This window comes from Macaca thibetana, chromosome 17 (genome assembly GCF_024542745.1).
Source record: "Macaca thibetana thibetana isolate TM-01 chromosome 17, ASM2454274v1, whole genome shotgun sequence".
In the NCBI taxonomy this organism is placed as follows: Eukaryota; Metazoa; Chordata; class Mammalia; order Primates; family Cercopithecidae; genus Macaca; species Macaca thibetana.
Window position 1 is genome coordinate 58,586,015 of NC_065594.1, and position 22,472 is coordinate 58,608,486.

At 37.1% G+C, this 22,472-nt stretch overlaps 2 protein-coding genes across 4 annotated transcripts in view; both read right to left on the reverse strand.

Moving 5' to 3' along the window:
• Positions 1-22,472, reverse strand: part of EDNRB (endothelin receptor type B) — a 922,930-nt gene that overhangs the window by 748,892 nt on the left and 151,566 nt on the right. The window lies entirely within an intron of this gene.
• Positions 1-22,472, reverse strand: part of OBI1 (ORC ubiquitin ligase 1) — a 43,087-nt gene that overhangs the window by 8,022 nt on the left and 12,593 nt on the right. For 2 of the 3 annotated variants that reach the window (XM_050766437.1, XM_050766436.1), the window contains exons 2-5: positions 21,545-21,680; positions 18,771-18,862; positions 16,214-16,462; positions 12,481-12,569 (exon numbers count right to left, since the gene is read on the reverse strand). Coding sequence is in view for 1 of the 3 variants with exons in the window: in XM_050766436.1 (XP_050622393.1) it covers positions 12,481-12,569; positions 16,214-16,462; positions 18,771-18,862; positions 21,545-21,680 (566 nt within the window). In the remaining 2 variants the exon portion in view is untranslated. The remainder of the gene's footprint in view (positions 1-12,480; positions 12,570-16,213; positions 16,463-18,770; positions 18,863-21,544; positions 21,681-22,472) is intronic. The other variant, XM_050766438.1, reaches the window with a different exon arrangement.

The window sequence follows — 22,472 nt, forward strand, 5'->3', positions numbered from 1 at the left end:
AAGCCTAAAGCTGGAGGATCGCTTGAGCCTGGGAAATGAAAGGGGCAAGTGGGCATCATAAAGTTACAGTTGATATGGGAGAAAAGCAAATAAATTTATGTGAGTCTCAAATATTTTTCTTTAAAGAACTGCCACTTAATCTGAGACAGAATGATCCATTCATAGAGTGGATTTTATTGTGGACTTGCCTGTCTACATGGCCGTAGTAGCTTCTCATTTCCTGAATTTCAGAAATATTAGGAAAGTATCTTTTTTATTTTAAACACAGAGAGGTAAGGTTTCAGAGAGAAGAGCTTTCCATTTGCCCTTTCCTTTCTTAATTATATCTCCCAATGCACAACCTACCAGTTTCAGATTCTCTGAGTTTCCTAACTCCTCTTTTTGATTACACTTAATAAGTGAGTAGCCTTAATAGGAGCTCTGTAGAAATCTGAGTTTTGACAGAAGTGGGAAGAAAAATGAAAAGGTCCTGGTAGTGGTATCTATCTCGTGTACATGTGTGCAGGGTGGGTGGGGCACATTTTAGGAAAAGTAGACAGGGAGGACCAGAGCTGTAGGAATATCAAAACTGTATTAGGTGGTGGGGGAAAAGGTTCAAAGCCTCTGGCATCCCTTTTCTCTCACCTGCTTCCAATGGATCATTTGTGCATTACCCACCCTTATATATGTGTTGGGAGGATAGAGGGGAAACATTCTGTCTTTAAACTACTAGGGAAGCTTTGGGAAGCAACCCACACATTTATATTGTTGCTGAGCTGTATAATTTGCCAATGTTTCCTCAAGAGAGTTTTCTCTTTTTAAAAAGAAGCTCTCAGTTACAAAACTGCTACATTCCTAGAAATTTGTTAATCATAAAAGTACTATCTATGGCCAATCCTAGTCACACGTGTTAGTTCCACAAAAATGTCAAATGAGATATACTGAAAGAGAACTTAAAAAAAAAAAAAAAAGGAAAGTGAACTTTTGGCTGGAATTTACCAAAAGTAAGTGTAACAAATATATCTTTAACTTGTATAACTGACTACTACTGACAATGATGATGACAAAAAGAAGAGCAGCTGCCATAGTCATTAAGTGTTTACTTGGTATCAAGCAGAGTGCTATATGGTTGATATATATTATCTCATTTAATCCTCGCATCAACTTTATGAAGCAAGATCCATTATTCTTATTTTAAAAATGAGAAATGAGAAGCTTAAAAGGGGCTTAGTGGCAGGAATAGGATTTGAATCCAAGTCTTTCTAACCCCATACACCATGTTTGAAACCATATTAAATACTGGAGCATAAAGTCCCTTCTTAAATAGTATCAGCACCTATTTATACTTCATATCAAAATATAGACTAGATTTTTCTAGACACAATGTGTATACAAGAGTCAGTGAACTAGCATCCTTGTGCTATTTATTGGTACATACATTCGCTAATAAAAACACAGAGGAAATACAAAGATTGTAGGAAGACGTATAGTATGTATGCACAAATTCAGTAAACATTTATCAAACCACCACCATATTTTAGGCACAAATCCAATAATATTTTGAAATTTTAAAAGATCATTTATTAAAGCGGCCTTGCATGAAAGTATAGCATTGACAGATCACCCTGGTAAACGACAACCCAAATATTTAACCAGAGATATAAAGACTAAGTTTGAAACAGAACTGAAAGCATAATAATTAAATGTGCTATGTGTAGAAAGTATGTATGATAAACTTGCCTAGCTCATGTACAATCAGCAGGTATCTTCAACTACAAGTAAAAGATGTTTTTAATATGAAATGAGAAAAACTAAATACAAAATTTCAAGGTCTAAACATCACATGGGTTATTTATTTCAGGGTATAATTAAGAGAAATAAAAAAAATACAAGCTACATTATGTTGCATCTTAGTTTTATCACAAAACAGAAAGGTTCCAATATTTGTAAGAATAAAAAAATGCCAGAATTTTCACCCTTAAAGACGAAGTTGATAAAGACAGGGGAACAAGACAAAGAATTAGGCCCTTGCAGTAATTCCTTATCCCTCCATCTTCTAAAAGTACCATTTAAAAATCAAAGTACAGTTTGCTTTGCAAGTTTTCAAATGAAGAGCAGGGTTAATAATTAATAGCTCATATTTACACTATTTTACTCACTTATTTTTGAGACAGGATCTCATCCTGACACCCAGGCTGGAGTACTGGAGTACAATGGCATGATCACAGCTCACGGCAGAACAAAATTTTAAAGGAAATTCTTTGTGTGTTTATCTTATTAAACCAAGTATGCATTTATAGTTAAAAACTGTGGTGACAATTCTAGCTGAGATACCTTAGAAATTAATAAAAATGACCTGAGTGTTGAGCAGCATATGTGAACTGAAGAGGAACAGACAGGTCCCTTTTGTGGTTAAGCCTCTAATAAGGGCTCTAATAAGCCTCTATTGGGTCAGCAGGTGGATAAGGAGAAATACAGAACTAGACTGTGTTCCATGCTGGCCAGTTTCATCCTACTTGCTTCTATGGCAATTGGGACTTGGTCTCTGGCCTTCTGTTTGGAAACTGCAACTAGTTAGCCTCCATTTCCAAGGCTTCTTTCCTTCTCTCTGGGCAGCACACTGGGCAAAGTTGCTCAAAACAGGATGCCTAACTCTAAGTACTACTTTCTCTGCATTGCCTGTGAGGACAGACTACTCCTTTTACTGTGGAATAAATTCCATTCTATTTGACAAATTTATCTCATTTTGATTCCAAGCAGAAATGCCCTCATTTTCTTCCCCAGCTCCCTTCAACCAACCAAGATCAGCCTTGAAATTTGCATGACATTAACAGGGATCCTAATCTGTCATGGAAAGGAGAGAACATTAAGACATCCTATTTCATATCTTTTTATTTCTAAGAGAAATAAAGGACTTACATCTTTCCCCAAAATAAAATAACCTTAACAACAAAATCTCAATACTGTGAGTGCAACTACTGTTGAGTGATAAAAAATATATTTAAAAATCTCTGGATTAGTATCTACCTGTCTATACATTTTTCACCTTAACTAAATTATCTCTTATTTTCTCTCAGCATGAAACAAGATCTGAAAGAAAATGAAACAAAACAAAAAACTGATCTAGATACCCTGTAATTATTACTCAGATGACAGTTATTGAGTACTAATGTGTGCTCAGGGGCTATGAAGAAGGAAAACAAAGGAAGTAGAAGTGATCATTCCTCTTCTCAAACAGTTCATAATCCCTCTGACAACCTTACTGCTTAGTCAATTAGCATGCACTACTGCCTCCCCAAGTACCTTATCAATACAATAAAGACAAACTGACAGAAAACTGCAGTACCTGTCTATCCCCCATTAGCTGAATATCCAGCGAAGGGTCCCTCAGGCAGTCAAGGGGCCTGAGTGCAACTGGCTGTCACAGTCTGGCCCCAGGGTATCATCAGACTCCCCTGACAGTCTACAAGTTCCCCTTCTGAGAAAACCAAAGGGCATAGCAGAATCAGTCATTGGATCAGGCTAGGGTCAAATACCAGGAATCACCACATTTGTCAGAGAAGAATCGTAAGAAACAAAAAAGGCCAGAATAGGTCAAGAAGGGACAACAGCAGAGCCAGCCAGAGCAGCGGTGTTGATGAGGAAGCAAAAGGTTAGAGCATTAGTACCACATCTTGAGACACAGTTTAGAAAGAGCAGACCTAGGAACTGGAACTGCACAGTTCAGAGTCAGCATGGAGACAGGTAAATGAAGGAAAATCTGGTTCAAGTACATAGATGCAGACAAGAAACTCAAGACTTAGCCAGGCAAGCCCCTACTATCACCTCCTCTGTTTCTCTTTCTAACTCTGATTCTCTGGCATAACTTAAAGAGGAAAGCTTCCGGAAATCCTATGCTCTAATTTGGAGAAAGTTCCAGAATCTCTGATTTCCTGTTCTCTTATAAATCCTTTGTACTTTAAGCTTCAAGTATTAGAGTATAAGGACACTTTCCTTCTGTAAGACTCCATAAAAGGAAGATACACACACATACATATGTATTTTGTACAAATACACAAATGTGCATTTAAAAAATATGTCTTGGTACCAAGGAGCTGCCAGATTAACTGGGTACGACAGTCATGGAACTGATCAATATACAACATGATCATTAAAACAATAGGGTAGAAGAAGAGTAATCAAAAGAACAAGAGGAAAATGCTACCTCTGGGAAAATTATGGAGGGTCTCACATATAAAGCAACAACTGGGCTAGATCTCAAAGGACAGACAGGGATTAACCAGGAAGAATAAAAACGAGAGAGGCTACTGTGGAGAACCAGGGAAAATACAATATGATGAATGTGGGCCCAATGAGAAATTCAGCATAGTCAGAGCAGAGCACAAGAAGAGAGGGGATAGAGAAGAGGCAAGGAGATTAAACCGAAGTTATATAATAAAGACCCTTTTATACTAGACTAAGAATATTGGGGCTGGGCACGGTGGCTCACGCCTGCAATCCCAGACTTTGGGAGGCCGAGGCAGGAGGATAATGAGGTCAGGAGATCGAGACCATTCTGGCTAACACAGTGAAACCCCACCTCTATTAAAAATACAAAAAATTAGCTGGACATGGTGGCAGGTGCCTGTAGTCCTAGCTACTCAGGAGGCTGAGGCAGGAGAATAGCATGAACCCAGGTGGCGGAGCTTGCAGTGAGCAGAGATGGTGCCACTGCACTCCAGCCTGGGCGACAGCATAGGAAAGAAAGGTAAGCAGTAGAAAGGCTGTTACAACAGGCTAGGCAAGAAATAATATGGATCTAAACTAGTGAAAATGAGAAGATGGATTACAGAGGCATTTTAAAAAGGTAGGCTACAGAGAACATACTAAAAAACACCAGGTGTGATATGAGAAGGAGTGGAGAAGCACAGAAGATTGAGGTTTTAATCTTAGGCAACTAGGTAAGTATTAAAGTCATTAAGAAGGACAGGAACAAAGCAAGAGGATAAATAATCTTTTGCATGGGATGGGGGATTATGGATATGATTTTTTAGATATACAAATTCTCCCATCCCAACTCTAGCCGTTTTATTCTAAAAAAAAAAAAAAAAAAAAAAAGGATACATGTGCAGAACGTGCAGGTTTGTTACATAGGCATACATGTGCCATGGTGGTTTGCTGCACCTACTGACCCATCCTCTAAATTCCCACCCCTCAGCCCCCACCCCCAACAGGTCCTGGTGTGTGTTGTTCCCCTCTCTGTGTCCATGTGCTCTCAATGTTCAATTTCCACTTATGAGTGAGAACATGTGATGTTTAGTTTTCTGTTCCTGTGCTACTTTGCTGAGGATGATGGCTTCCAGTTTCACCCATGTCCCTGCAAAGGACATGATCTCATTCCTTTTTATGGCTGCATAGCATTCCATGGTGTGCATGTACCACATTTTCTTTATCCAGTCTATCACTGATGGTCATTTGGGTTGGTTTCATGTCTTTGCTATAGTAAATGGTTCTGCAATAAACATATGCAAGCATGTATCTTTACAGAATGATTTACATTATTTTGTCTTCCCATTCTTTATATGACACATCATGTCAAGGTAATAGATTTCCTTTAATCCTCACAATAATGCACCCTCATCTTATGTAAAAAAAAAAAAAAAAAAAAAAAAAAGACTTCAAGGTTAATTTATCCAATGTTATTTATTTATTAATTCAATTATTCAAAAAATATTTATCAGGTATCTTCAGATACTGGGGGCTTTGGAAATGAAGGGGATAGGCAGCAAGGAGCTTAGAGTTTAAAATGGAGCTTAGAGTTTAGAATGAAGGAGACAGAAAACAAACAGGTCACACAATTAAATGAACAAGATAATTTCAGACAGTGATAATGGCTGTGAAGACAATACTAAAATATTAATTGCTAATTATGGACTCTGTTAAAAGGGTATTTTAAGTTTTATTTCATTTAACTCTTACTATTACTTACAACATAGGTAGTACTATTAACCCCACTGCACAAAAGACAAAAACTGAGATACAGAAAGGTTAAATATCTTCATCTAAATCACAGAGCTAGTAAGTAGACAAGATTAGTGTTCGGTCATACGGAGTCTGGCTCCAAGGTTTGTGCTCATAATCACCGTGCTCTACTGTCTTACCCAACCACGATTTTATTATGGTCTTCTATTAAGGGAGTAGAAAGTGCTGAGTGAAAGGGCTGCTTTAAATTGAATGATCAGAAAAGGCTTTCCTTCATCTGAGGATTGATGGAAATAGTCATGTAAAGATCTGCAAGGAGAATATTCTAAGTAAAGGAAATAAACACAGCATGTTTTAGAAATAAAGTCTAGTAGAACTGGAGTAGGATGAGCTGGAGGTGTTAAGAATGAGATGAAGAAGAGGTGGCAGATGCAGACTAGCCAGTGAAGAGTCTGGATTTTATTCTAGGAAAACACTGAATAGTTTTAGGCAGGAGATTTAAATAATTTGATTTGTACTTTATTAAAAGACAGTTTTGAGTATGGTAAAAAATGAATTGGGTAGGGAAAGGAGGGACAAAATGGAAGAAGGGAAAGTTGAATCCAGGAAGTCTGATTCTAGAGTTAAGTTCTTAACCACCATGCTCTGTGGTAAATTTGAGGTATATAATCTCTGGTAAAGGCACAAAAAAGATAGATGAAAACATGAACCTGTAGTTCAAGAGAGAATGTGAGGTCAAAGATTTTGATTTTGTTTTGTAATCTCTGACATACAGGCAGACAATTATTAAAGCCCTAAGATAACTGATTTTAAATTTCATTTCTGATGGCTCAAGAAATAAACATAGAGCAAAAAAGGAAGCAAGCCCAGGTCACAATCAATGAAGTCTATTCCTTCCTCTTCAGAACACTTCTTTTCATATATTAATAACAGGAAATATTACTTATTGCCCGGAGTATTTAGAGCCTTTATCCTCTCCCAAAGGGAGCTGAGGCATGGGTGAAGACTTGTCCATAAGGACAAGCCTTGGGGTTGCTATGCCATAAAATGAAATGCACTCAGGGAGACACTTATCAAACCCATAGATCTCACTAAAGACATAATGACAGAAAACATAACATTCCTGCATACATATTTATAGAAAGAAAAACCATTAATTCAATTATAACCAAGTTTGATACAAATGAGCTAATATCCCATACTATTAAGGTGAGTTAGTAGCTGAGGACAAAAATAGCTGCTCTACTAAATCTTCATAACAGTTGGTGACATAGCATGATCCCTGCCTCAAGTGGCTAGGAAAAAAAAAAAAAAAGTGGCACAACTGAACAGCGATATGGAGAGAGGGCATGGAACTTTCAGATGCCTTACAAGTCAATTCTTCACATCTCTTCAAATTAAAAAATCACTAAGGAACATCTAACTCTACCAATGATAAGTATATCCACATTGCTTGGCACAGTTTAGAAGCAGTAATTAAAGTCAAGGGAATTTAGGAATACGAGAAATCCAGTACTTAACTGTTCCCTTCAGCTTCTTCCCTTTCTTGATGTTTCTTTCCACGTGGAGGTATGACACGCTTCACATTCCCCACTACATATTCAGACTGAGAACAGGCCCTTCTGCTTAGAGTAGAAAGTGGTGGACATAGTGGAGTCATGCTACCAAGCTATAAAAGTAGAGTGATGGTGGTCACAATAGAGAGATGTAAAAATTACATGGACTTTTGCTCTGATAAATGTGAGAAGAAAGTTACTGTGCTTAACTGAGTAGTACCACAATATGTGGCTACTAGTACTGGAGAAAAAGGACTGGGGCTGAAGGGACCGCTTAGTATTCCTAACAGCACATGCTGTTTTCTCTCACTCAAATGCCTTTGAAGGATGAAATCTGCATTCTTCAAAGCTGGGCTTAAATCCTTTTTGATAAAGACCTTCCTTATCCCTGCAACCTAACCGCCATTCTCTGAACCCATACTGCTGTCTCTATTATTTGGCTTAGTATCTGTTTAGCATTCGTTTCATATATTTTCATGTCATGCCTTCATTAACTATGACTTTTCTGGAAGCAGGGACCATGTTTTGCTGGATGTTTTCCCTTAATATAAACAATTTTAACCATTCACAGAAGTAGGGAGAACATAATAAACTCCCATTTACTCATAATGCATATTCAACAGTTATCAAGATTTTTGTCTTATTTCCTTTGTATGTATGTCCTTTGTCTTTTGCTAAAGTATTTTATAGTCCATGTTTTAGGATGCATTTCTAAAAGAAAATATGGTGCCATGGACTAAATGTTTGTGCCCCCCATAAATTCTTATGTTGAAACCTAATCCCTAATGTGATGGTATTTGGAGGCAGGGCCATCAGGAGGTAATGGTATAATATTTAAAGGTAAGGTTCTGGGGCCTATAGGTCAAAAGGTTCAAGCCCTCATAAGTGGGATTAATACCCTTAAAAAGATGTCCCAGAAAGCTCCTTTGTTCTTTCTGCCATGCGAGGATACAGCAAAAGGACACAGCTGTCTATGAAGCAGGAAGCAGGCCTCACCAGACCAGCTGGCAGCTTGATCTTAGACTAAGTCTCCAGAACTGTGAGAAATAAATTTCTGTTGCTTATAAGCCAATCAGTTTATGGTATTTTGTTATAGCAGCCCAAAAGGACTAATATAAATGGTGTTTTCTTAAGTAACCATGATACTTAAACAAAATTAACAGTGATTCCTTGGTATCATTTCATTTAATTCTTGCTTCATATTCAAATTTACCCAGCTGCCTCTAAAATGTCTTTCAACAATCAGTTTGTTACTAATCAGTATCCCAACAAGTCCACAGTGCATTTGGTTAAGTTTCATAGTTCTCTTTTATTGTAAAGCAGCACTCTCCCTCAATGACTTAGAAGAAACCTAGTCATTCTTCCTATTGAGTATCCCACATTCTCGATTTGTCTCTATGTTTCCTCAGTCATAGGAGTTATGTTTTTTAATTCATTTACTCAAAAGATATGTAGTAGGAGCAGCACGGAAGCCAGAATCCTATAAAATGCAGTGGCTGCAATAGTGACTACATACTATAGCCCTGGCTCAAACAGAACAAAGTCATAAAACAATTACACAAAGTGTTAATTATTAGCAGTTGTGACATGTGCTAAGGGAAAGGACAGGTAATAAGAAATCACAGCAAGGGAACACAATGTTCTTTAGGGGTCAGAGAGAGTATTTAGCTTGTTCAAAGCATCTAGCACAATGTTAAGTAAGGAAAAATTCATTATTTCTGGGTTAGCAAGTGGAGTAAGTCTTTTTCATATATTACTCTTATAAACTTAAAGGTCATATCACCACCCCTTGAGCTCTGAAAATCAAATCCGAATCTCTTAGAAGTCCAAGTTAGGGGAAACCGAAGGGCCAAACAGGTGGTTTCCTCCAGGTGAAATAAATACATTTAGAAGCATAATAAGAATTCAGAAAGTGGCTAAATAGATAAAGCCAAAGGAAAAGACTGCATTTTCTGGACCATGAGTTTGGATATTAGGACAACGAATTTTTGGCAAGGAACAGGATGAATATTATTGAAACCTAGAAGAATATGCTTAGTAGGCTATCTGCCACATTGCTCAAGAGGGATTTTAAGTTAAAATCGAGGAAGGAAAAACGTCCAGCCAACACTTTCATTTTAAAAGATTATAGCATTGTTTTTAAAAGATTGTATGTAAAATATATTAGCTTTTATACAATATCATGTTCTTTAGACCAGGGTAAATATTATTTGAATCTCCTTTGTTCATACCAGATTTTAGTCAAGCTTTTGGGAAATAGCGTGATATCTGTTGGAGCATCTTAGAAAGAAATTCATTCTGCGATGGACTGAGTCATGTCCTCACCCTCCCCTCCAAATTCGTATGTTGAAGCCCTAACCCCTAATGTGTCTGTATTTGGAGATAAGATCTTTAGGAAGCAATTAAGGCTAAATGAGGTCACTAGGTGTTCTTTTAAGAAGAAAAGAGACCAGATTTCTCTCTCTCCCCCAACCATATAAAGACATAACAAGAAGGCCACCATCTGCAAGCCAGGAAGAAAACCCATATCGCAACCCGACTCTGCCAAATTCTGATGTGGAACTTCTGGCCTCCAAAACTATGGCAAAATAAATCTGTTGTTTAAGCCACTCGCCTATAGCATTTTGTTATGACAATCTGAGCTAATACACCTTCCTAATATTTTTTCCCTCTCTAGTGTGTAAACTTTAAAGCTCTCTCTTCTGTATGATTTGTAGAATATTTCTGCTCAACTTGTAGGATACATTGGAGACTAAGGCCAAGTGTATAAAAAAGTATACCCTGACACTTAACCAAGTAGAAAAGAGAAAAATAATTAGTCAAGGCATTTCCTAAACCAAGGGAATAAAATGGAATGGGTGATTTTTATTCACTTGTATTTATTTGTGAACTCTTGAAATGTCTTCTTTTCCATACAAATAGGAACTCTCCTCAGGTGAACCAGATGTGGGTATTTTCAGCCGTGGTCAGCTTTTCTCTGAATCCCACTAGGGTTTGGTGATGCAGAGTAAACAAGGCTATAAATCAAATGCAATGCATTTAATACCTCAATGCATTGCAAATTGATCTGGAATACGGTTTTCAGCTCAAATCACTTTTTAAGTGAACTGTTCCCCTCCCCTGAAGGGAAGCAATGGAAGTTAAAGATGGAAAATCCTAAAGTTATATTGGATTCAGATGTGCAGTTCCTTTTCTGAGAGTTGACAGAGGCCATGTTTCCTCAGGTGAGATTCTTCAGTTCTTTATCCAGTTTGACCCATGGATATTTTAAAATACACATCCTTGTGGCTGGCATTAAATGCGAAAGCTGGTGGGCAAGTTTTCAAGAAATAAGAGCTACAAACAAAATAGCTTTCGTTCCATTCAGCATGCTGTGGGAAATGGCTAATGGACAAGCATTACTATGACCAGCAAGGCAAGCTGCCAATAAATGATAGGCGTAGAGATTCAAACCACTACATAACAGTAACGCTTCCTAAGGTTATTTCACTAATTTGTCAAAGTAGGACATTATCTGAAGTGAAAGAAAAACGGGGTTGGAGAGCACAGGGGAAGAAACTATTTAAACGTAAAAGCCATGCTTCTTTCTCATTGGTTAGTTATCTCTGCCTCCAGTAATTATGGTTAGCGTCCGCCATTTCCTGATACCACATCTGGTTTTACCAAGGGCAATATTTCCTGCTTTTCAAATGACAAGCAAAGAGCTATTTCTGGTAGGATAAATTTCTATTGTTTGCTTATTCCTGCACTGTCTTTTTCCATTAGAAAGAAATGAAGTCCAGTGGTTGGATGGGAAGAAAGTGTGGAGTTCTCATATGCCATCCCTCAGAGAGGTTGCTGGACATTGGGGGCCATATTGTCTTCTCATCTGTCATTTTTTTTTCCTAGAAAAAGAAGAACCTTAAGTGTTGCCTGCGATCTTTTCTCTATTTGCAACCCTGAAATCCCAACTCTTTCTTAAAATATTGAACAAATTGTTAAGCAGTCCAATGCTTGCAAATTCTTATCTTCTGGAATGGAATAGAAACTATTCCATAAGGGAAGAATAAATTCACTTAATTGTATAGTTTTAAATCAGTAAAAAATTCAATGAACAATGTCCTAAATTCTATTTCAGATAGGCTTTTTAGTGTAATGGTTAAGAGCACAGACTCTGGGGTTGGGCTATCTAAGGTCAAATGCTACTTCTTTTTGCTTTTTTGAGACAGAGTCTTGCTGGAGTGCAGTGGAGTGATCTCAGCTCAATGCAACCTCTGCCTTCCGGGCTAAAGTGATTCTCCTGCCTCAGCCACCCGAGTAGCTGGGATTACAGGCACCCACCACCACACACAGGTAATTTTTTTGTATTTTTTGTAGAGATGGGGTTCCACCATGTTGCCCAGGCTGGTCTCGAACTCCTGAGCTCAGGCAATGCACCCAACTCTGCCTCCCAAAGTGCTGGGATTACAAGCATCAGCCACCGTGCCCAGCCAGTCAAATGCTATTTCTAACACTTCCACTTGTGCAGATTTAGGTAAATTAATTTAATCTCTTTATGCCTCATTTTCTCATCTGAAAACAGAGAATACTAATAGTTCTTCATTACAGGTTGTTGTATCTTGCAAAGAGAAAGAACTATATGAACATTAACTACTACTAAGACTATCTAAGAAAACAACTAAAGGGCATTACCTTAATCTCACTACTATGTTAGTACTATTAAACAGTTATATGTAAAACTAAGTCAATGCTCACTTGTGCTAGGTCACATTATTCATCAGATAAGAAAAAAGGATAGGCGTAAAATTCTTTCTTTAAAATTAGCCTTAACCGAGCCTAAAATTTTACCAACAACACGGAGTATAAACTTGACTTTTAGAGGCAAGCCATTCTACCTAAATCTATATGATTAAATGAAGAATAAAGCAAAAAACAAACCCTCACAGCAGCCTAGTCTGAAATATTGACATAAACTGAAACATTGCTCTGTGAGCAAAATACATACTTTTGAGGTGATCTGTTATCAACTTCAGCCTTCAGTCGTAAATTCTCCCTCACCAGGCCGCCATTTTCCAATTTCAATTTTTTATTTGCCTAAAAGAACAAATTGAAACTAAGCAAAAGCTAAAACAAAAGTGCCTTGTAAAAATTACAACATGAGCCATCTGTATTTTCTAGAGTGATAATATTATCAGAAAACTGAATAGTAGAACATGGCCTTCAGAAACTTAAAATCACTACTGGCAATGACTTCTGAAACTGTGAATACTACTAAGCATTTTAAATCCATATTCCCCAAGCACTTTGCAAATCTCCTATCCAGGGAAATAAACGAAGCTATGCTAGTTAGCTTACAGTCATTAAGGGACCATACTAATGGCAAACATATGTGGGATTTTTTTTCTTTTTCACATAACTGAATACTCTAGGCAAGGTAACATTATACCACATGCAGTATCAGCAAACTAATGCTGAAGAGTTAATTCATGAGCTATGAAATTGATTTCTGGGGTGCTGTTTAAAAATGTTTTTTTCTAGTGATAACAAATCTAATATCATTTAACCACTTGATTTTTTTTCTTCAAAAAGGCCTTTCCAATGTTCTGGCTCACAACTTCTAGGGCCCTCAAAATTGGATCTATCTATCCATCCATCCATCCATCCATCCATCCATCCATATATATTTTCTGAAACAGAGTATTGCTCAGTTGCCCAGGCGGGAGTGTAGTCATGTGATCTTGGCACACTGCAACCTCCACTTCCAGGGTTCAGATGATTCTCCTGTCTCAGCCTCCCGAGGAACTGGGACTACAGGCGTGTGCCACCACGCCCAGCTAATTTTTGTATTTTAAGTAGAGACGGGGTTTCGCCCTAGTGGCCAGGCTGGTCTTGAACTCCTGGCCTCAAGTGATCCACCTGCCCTGGACTCAAAAAGTGTTAGGAATACAAGTATGAGCCACTTCCCCGGCCTGGATCAATCTTTTCTAATAAATTCCATGAATTGTTCTTTGATTAAACAAAAACCTTCCAAGTATGATTTTCTTTCTTGAATTGTGTAACACCTAAAAATTACCTAACAGGACACCAATTGCTAGAAAATCTAGAGGCTCAACACTGATTCTGGACACATTGAAAACTAGTGTGCTTAAATTTTAGAGTCTTCTTAGAAGCTACTTCCTTTAAATTCCCTACTCACTGCTTTTATGTATTACAAATAAAAATAACACTCCCTAGACTAGAAACCAACTTCACTAACCTGGGCAAGGGAAATTGTTTGACTAGAACATTTATATTCAAAGTGAATGGGTCACAAGAATAACTGTCACCAAAAAAGGTTTAAACCAAGAAGCCTTAAAAATGTATTTCAAAAATTTGGCCATTACTTTTATGAATTTCCAGAACTTCTGACTGTATTACTTATCTACCCACATACACTGCATCGCAAGGATCACAGGAGAAATAAGGTAGAGAACATTATTGGGGGCATAAAGTCTAACTCCCTTACTTAGACCCATCCAGGTTCCCTCTGGGCTCTAGGCATCTGTTTATCTTTATGGATGCACACCAACCAGGACTGTGGAGAGTTAATTCTTTAAGTGATTGATAAACACCATTACTGCTTCTCTGAAGATATAAGGAAAGCCATTTACTTCCTCATATATGCAGACAATGAATTAAGCTCTCAAGCATAGCACCATAAGGGGAGGCACTTAGTGAATGCTTTTTGATGATGATGACAAACTTAAATTAGAAACTCATTTGATCTCCTTTCCCCTTCCCTGCCCCCTACCACTACTGTATAGCTGTATTTCGAAGTCTCTCAATAGTCCTTTGACTCTCTAATACTTCTCATTATAGGCTTGCTAGTTCCTCAACTATCAGAGATATTTTCAAGTTCAAGAGGGTTAGGTGAGTAAAAGTTATGAAGGGCAGAGTTCTGCCTACCTGTTGCACCTAAAAGAATAATGAATATTTCAGTTAACTCTTCTGCATTCTCAACACTGATTGGGTAATGACACTGGCCTCGTGATGGTTCAAAACTCATCCAGTCCAGGTAATATCAGAAAAAAAGTCCACATCATTCATGCTAAGTAGTCCTTTATTCTGAATCTTTTGTATTCCTGTATTTGATTTATAGTATGTTATTATTTTGCACTCCACACTTTAGTTTTTGTCTCTGCAATCAATGTTTCTTTATTTACTTATGTCCCAGTTTATAGCCTATTACCTACTAGCATCACTAGGCATCGAAAATGGACTTATTCAATATCCCAAATAATTCTGAAGTCTCAGGGTAGCTTTGAGTATTGAATTTAACATGTGACCATTATAAGAGCAAAGGAAAATTAACTGTGCTTTAGGTATTCTTCTTTAACATCCATCCCTCATGTCACCCTTATAAGCCTCATGTTCTAAGAAGTATTTACTGCCAAAACTTTAAACAAGTTTAATAACTACAAAGGAGACCATATATGCTTACCAATGGCTCAAGAAGAACCAGGGAAATTAAAGGGAACAAGGCAAATTGACAAATACTGTAATTTCCCAGTAGGCATTCCTTTTGGCATCCTCTTGTTTTCTAACAAATCAACGTACTAACGCTGGCCATCAATACCCAAAGAAACTACACACTTCCCCTTCCTACACACTTATAATACACTCAGTACAATTATGTCTGTAGTTTCTATTTTCTCTAAAAGCACTAGGTTCTCTTTTCTCCTCACCCTGGCCTTTTCTGAACCCAAACAACATTTATTTTATATGTGGAAGATAGCTCACATCTAACATCTAAGTTGCAGATATTTCTCTGCTACTTAACCTGAGGACCTCAGAGCCAATATACAGGAGAACTTCTTTAAAATACCATATGGATCTCATTAATAATTTTGGGAGATAAGACTTAGAAATTTCACATAGGAACAGTATTTTAAGGAAATGCAAATAGTTGAGTATGTGACTGCAGAACTGAGTACTACAAAGCCATCTCCATAGGGTACAAGAGAATTCCACTGTGGATAAACTTGAACTCAAGCTAAAGGCTGGTCACTTGGGTCAAGACAGCGTTGTAGGAGTTGACTGTAACATCTAGTGCTGATGGCATGGATCTTATCTCCCTTTCTAGGCTGAAAAATCCTAGAGGTTTGCCTTTCTCACCATGCTGTACCTTGTTCAAAGAATAATTGAAAAAAATGAACCAGTTTCATAAACCACAATATTCTTTTGCACGGAGTATTCTAAAGCAGCTGCTTATTGCTGTCCTGGAATTAGTCACTAAGCCTTTATTTGTCTATCTACAATATTAAAAATAAGAGAGTGATAGCAATAGAAAAGATAAAGTCAAAACTTTTCCTTTCATAGGTGCAAAAATGAGTACGTGTTTTAGGTACACAAGGGAAGTCGCTGATACAAGCTTAAAAAAACTATAGCAAACCACAAAGAGGACGAAACAGAAACACATCCTTTAAATTGGCATTACTCTTCTAGAAGAAGATGCAACCTTATAAAGAAGCACTACAGTCTCTAATTATAGTCACAAATGGAACCACCTGGTATTTCTTGGCAGTTAATGATATTTAAATGAGAAAAAGTATTCCTATTGCATATAAATGCTAATCCAGAGATTCTGTCCTTTCCTCACACATCATCTGATGATGAGTCAAGATAATACGGCTATTTATGCTTTTGAAGGTACTTATTTTAAAAACAACCATAATAGATTTTTAAAAACCACAACTTACCTCCTTTAGCTTATCCACATCATCTTTCACTTTTTCATAGATTTCATTAGCTGTTCTGAGTTTTTTCTTCCACTCTGCTACAGTTTCTGGGTTAATTTTAGTTGGATTATCTGTGACTAGATGTTTGTCTTCATTTTGGTTGCCCTGCACCAAGGTTAAAGGATCCAGAATAGTTTTGATCTGTGACTCCAAGCTGAGATTTTTACTCTTAAGCTCTTCTACTTCTTTCTGTAAACAATCTATTTCGTCCTGAAAAAGCATTGCATAGTCATGAGGCAGGCATAGACACTAAACACATACATACATATGCTAAACTGAAGCCAACATGGTTTGAATTTTGTACTTAAAATTCTGTAGACACATAGATTCTTTACACATCAAAAGAGTTTTGTAGGGAGAAAGTCACATACAGTTTAAATTCTCAAAATGTGGCCTGACTGATAAAAATTGGGATTTATATTGCCTTCATTTTAATTCAATGTTAGTTGTGATTTTTAAAAATGCCAAACCTTTGATTCTATTTAAGATATCATCCAGAAAATAAGAAAAGTCACATGAATTCCAACAGGCAAGTAGATTCCATTTCAGAAAAAAACAAAAAACAATAAAAAACATTAAACTGCTTTACTGGGGGAATTTAAAAGTACATTGAGGGGGGGCTGGGTTAAAAAAAAAAAAAAAGGTACAGTTTGTCCCCACCTAATCCCCACATCTACAGGGGATTGGTTCGAGGACCCTTAGGGATACCAAAATCCATGGATGCTCAAGTTCCTGACGGAAAATGGCTAGTGATGTATTTGCATATAACCTATGTACATCCTTCCATACATTTTAAATTGGCTCTATTTATAATAACTAATACAATGTAAATGTCATACAAATAGTTGTTAAACTGCATTATTTATAGTATTTTTTTAAAAATTTTCAATCTTGGTTGTTTGAATCCACAGATGATGAACCCTTGGATATGGTGGGCTGACTGTACAGAGTTATCAAGATGATCATGCCTGTAATTCCAGCACTTTGGGAGGCCGAGGAGGGTGTGCCAGCTGAGGTCAGGAGTTCAGGACCAGCCTGGTCAACATGGTGAAACCTCACCTCTACTAAAAATACAAAAAATTAGCTGAGTGTGGTGGCAGGCGCCTGTAGTCCCAGCTACTTGAGAGGCTGAGGCAGGAGAACTGCTTGAACCCAGGAGGCAGAGGTTGCAGTGAGCTGAGATCATGCCATTTGCACGCCAGCCTGGGTGACAGAGTGAGACTGTCTCAAAAAAGAAAAAGATGATCGTTAGGGTTTTGTTTGATATTTTCACTTCTATATTTGAAGTATGAGTGAAACCATCTATCATTTCCTTCTGCTTTTCATTTCAGAATAATATCAGAATAATTTTTAACTTTTCTGGATTCTGGTTCTTCAATTACTACTGTTACTATTGCAAGTATTAGCTTTCCCACTCTGGAACTGTTTATTATCTTAAAACCAGTCACTAAACATTTGGGTTAGAATTTCTTACTATGATGCCATTTATTCATCTATAATAAATATGTAACCTTAAATTGAGGTTTTTAAAAATTCTGTTAGAAAATAAACTTCCAAGTAGCTCAAGTGATCTTCCAAAGGATTTATTTGTTTACTATCTGAGTATGATATTCATTATATAAAAATACATTTTAGCATTAAATGTCACACAGATAGTACTACTTACTATTTTAAATTGCAATACATTTCAACTTAAATAGCATTTTTATAAAACAAGCAAATTCATATATGTGGGGAACACATATATGAATAAACATTTATTTAATAATGTATTTATGCCCCACTGCATTCCAAAAATTTTTGAGGCAGTTGAGGTAGCTTCCACGTATACAGTTAAACTGAAAGACATTTTGAGTCAAAAGAGGGGATCAATAATATCTCCTTCTGTAGTCAACACTGGGCTTAATGTGTGCTATTCAAAAGTGTGTGTATTCTATTTGCATGAATTTATTTGTAAAAATAGCATCACCATGTTCAATCATCCTGTTCATTCACCTTTAGACAATAATTAGGAAATAGCACATTTCACACTAAAATCTCTGTGCTGGCAGTTGACATAAGGTATAGTATTTACTTTACTAGCATTGATCAGGCTTATAATCATCAGTAATTTCATAGGCAGAAGCAACTGATGACTGTAGAGGTTGGACTGGCTTTCATAAGGAGATTTCCCTTTTCTCCCAACTTCTTTAGGAAGCAAATAAAAACGACATGTCTGTAGATGTACAAATTTTAACTTAAAAAAAAAAAAAGAAAGAAATGCTTCCATCTGTTCCTTTTTTCTGGAATCCCATTCCCCCCTTCCTTGGTACTTAAAGAAAAAAAAAATAAAACAAAAAATCTCTTTCCTCTATTTTTCAAAAGGAAAAAAGAAAAAGAATTTATCAAATAATTTTTTATAAGCTTTTAAAACTAAGTTTCATTGGATATTTACTCTAAGAAGTCTGGGGTCTGAGGTAGGTCAGTTTTTACCTTGAATTCACTGCTAATATAATTTTAAACTTTAATTATTGTTTACCTCATACTCTTTGTGTAATAATTCAAGTCTAGTTTTCCGAAGATGCTTCCTGACTGTGTGGCTTAGCGTAGGTTCACTTTCACTTGTTCCTCCTATAGGGAAAAAAAAAAAAAATCCTAATTTTTCGTTCTGATTCGGGAAGAATGAAAATGATCCTTTTTCATATTGTTTTATATAGCTTCCTAGCTTCATATCTACCCTTCCCCTTACATACACACTTGGGGCTAACATCTAGGCTTTTTCTCTATCCTAATCCTGAGGAAAAAAAAATACATCAAATAACACCATAAGAAATATCTTCAGTAATACATTCATACTGTGTTTACATATTTATATATCTTATCCCAGCAAACTCAGTAGAGGAAAGGGCTATATATTATCATATTTGGACTACTTCAAATTCTGAAAACTAGACTATATTTAAATAATAAAACCAATTATTATATTTACATTTAACCAACAGATTATATAAAAATGTATTACTGGCCAGGTGCGGAGGCTCACACCTGTAATCTCAGCACTTTGGGAGGCCGAGATAGGCAGATCATGAGGCCAGGAGATCGACACCATCCTGGCTACAGTGAAACCCCATCTCCACTAAAAATACACACACACACACAAATTAGCTGGGTGTGGTGGCGGGCGCCTGTAGTCCCAGCTACTCAGGAGGCTGAGGCAGGAGAATGGCATGAACCTGAGAGGTAGAGCTTGTAGTGAGCCCAGATTGCACCACTGCACTCCAGCCTGGGCGAGAAAGCAAGACTCCGTTTCCAAAAAAAAAAAAAAAAAAAAAAAATTACTGCTATATACCTATGTATGTAGATTAATGTGTCTCTTCACGGATTCTAACAGCCTACTTACAATGGACTGTAAGTCATGGCATTAACTATATGTCATGACTTGTTACAAATGCACTCACAATGAATCTTCCTGAGAGCTCTTCACTGATGCTCTGGTTACCTTCTTTGTACTTCTTAGCATTATAATAATAGCAAAGGCATTTTACAGATGTTCTTTTTCAGGATGTTCTATCCAAATGCAAAAACAGATGAACTATTTTCCTTGAGAGCATTTATGAAATATCACTTAGGTATGAATGAATAAAGGTAGGATATGGGATGAGAAGAAAAGCTGGGGGAAAATATTCAGATCATCAAAGTTCATATTCTGCAAGAAAAGACTTGACTCCTTGGTGAAATTCAGCAGGTAAAAAAAAAAAAGCAAAAAAACACAAAAAAACAGAGGTTAACCCCGTAGCATGCAACACAGCAGAGAACTAGTCCTCTACCAGACTCCACCCAGGTACCAAGAGCCAACTCTGATTGCTCCTTCATATCTCTTAATTTCCTAAGTACTACTAGTTCTTTTGCTCTGCAGCAAATATATTCCTTTCTATTTGCTTTGTAAAAATCTTGGCCGGGCACAGGGGCTCACGCCTGTAATTCCCAGCACTTTGGAAGGCCAAGGCGGGCAGATCACCTGAGGTCGGGAGTTTGAGACCAGCCTGACCAACATGGAGAAATCCCATCTCTACTAAAAATACAAAATTAGCCGGGCGTGGTGGTGCATGCCTATAATCCCAGCTACTCGGGAGGCTGAGGGAGGAGAATCACTTGAACCCAAGAGGCAGTTTGTGGTGAGCCGAGATCGCGCCATTGCACTCCAGCCTGGGCAACAAGAGCGAAACTCAGTCTCAAAAAAAAATAAATAAATGATCTTAATTTAAGTCCATTTTCCCTAACTTGGGACTATTAACAATGACTTCTTAGGTTTTCTGAAAAATGTTTTCTACTTGGCTAATTATAGATTCACTTTCAATTTTTCCTAAAGCAAAAACAAGTAGAAATCATTTTAATTTTTACAACCTAAAATAAGTAACTTATATGAGTAGAATAAAAACCAAACTCTGAAAAGGCTCTTTAGAAGTTTTCTTTTTCAAGGATCCTCTAGTTCAAGTTTTACTCCCCCAATGCCCCACCAATATTAGTGTGACACAGAATTTATTTTTTACCCTTAATCCACTTACATATTCTATCACCTAGGTAAAAGCCTCCTACCAGACCTACTCACATCCTGTCTACTCCTATAGTCCAACCTATGTATTACCACACGAGTAATATTCGTAAAGCACATTTTGGATCATACCATCATGCTCAAAACCATCATGCCCGATTCACCCTTCTTCTCAGTCCTACAGCAAGTCCCTGATTTAGCTGTCATTCAAGGTTCTCTGCACTAAAGTCTCAATTTACCTTTTGTCTTATTTCAGTAGTCGAATCCAAAGTAGACTACTGATCATTTCTAAAAACATGCTCTGTGTTTTCCTGTATCTAAACTTTAGTACATGCTATTCTTCCTGCAGGAAATGCCTTCCTTAATTTTCACCAGTTGAAATGTTATCCATCCTTAAATTTAAATGTCCAGCTTAAAGGCCACCTACCTTATGAAGCCCTTCTCAATGTTCTTAGCTGAAGTTTCTTGCCTGAACTCTCTGGGCTTTTTTGGGAGGCCCTTAGCACTCGCTGCTTTTCTTTTGGTTCAGTTGCTATGAAAATGTAAGTTCCGTGAGGCTCTCAGGGTTATTCCTCTTAGCACCTCTCAGTGCCTTGTGCTCCAGTTGCTCCACATACACATTACACAAATTACTCATCCACTCAGTATTATGTTGGCCAAATAGCATCATTGAAAATAGTCTATTTCAATCTTCCCAAAATATATATTATTTGGAGATTGTTTCAAACCTATTCCTATGTGTATATAAAACAGGCCCTTACCTATAATTTCTTTGCAAGGATTTTCAGGAGTGATGGGGACTCTGCAAGCTGGACACTGGCTATTATTCTTCAACCACAAATCAATACAAATTGAACAAAATACATGGTTGTTGATACATATGACAGGCTGACGTACCTTTGAAAAAAAAAAAAACACATCACTTTTAGTACAGGACAACAGTCATAATTAGAAGACCAAATGGTTTTGTTTAGAGCAAACTGCTTCTCTAGATTATAGCAGAGTAGGTGTTTAAGAAGGGACATATCTAGGGCTTTTAAAAACACTGCTTCTGTTGGCCACTTTTCTTTTTACACACATTTAACAGAGATACTAGCTGAGATACCGGATCATGGAGACTGAAGTTTTTGACATAAAATGCTTTATTTTGTACCTAAACCACAGAATTCATGCCAAAAAGAAAATGCTTTTTGTTCCACTAAGGCTGGGACAATTTTGCTCAAACTCTTCTATTTTAACATTATGGAACAGCAGGATTAGATTTTTGAAAATATCATTTAGCACAATCATCCATCTGATGCCTGAATCCTTTTCTCAATTCATTCCACTGTGTTATAGAGTAACAGCAACTATTAAGTACTGATATTTTACTAGAAATTCCCCAAAACCAAACAGTAATGAAAGCTAAAACAATCCAAAAGGCATGAGTTCCACTCTCCAGTAGTTTATAATCTAAACAGCAAACAATGCAGACAAAATTACTGAGATACACCAAATACACAAATCTTTGACTCCAGACTCCATTTAAACAAGCACAAATAATAATATCTTACATTTACAGCACCCCCTCCTTTTTTTTTATTTTTTATTTTTTTGAGTTGGAGTCTCGCTCTTTCACCCAGGCTGGAGTACAGTGGCACCATCTAGGCTCACTGCAACCTCTGCCTCCTGGGTCAAGCAATTCTCCTG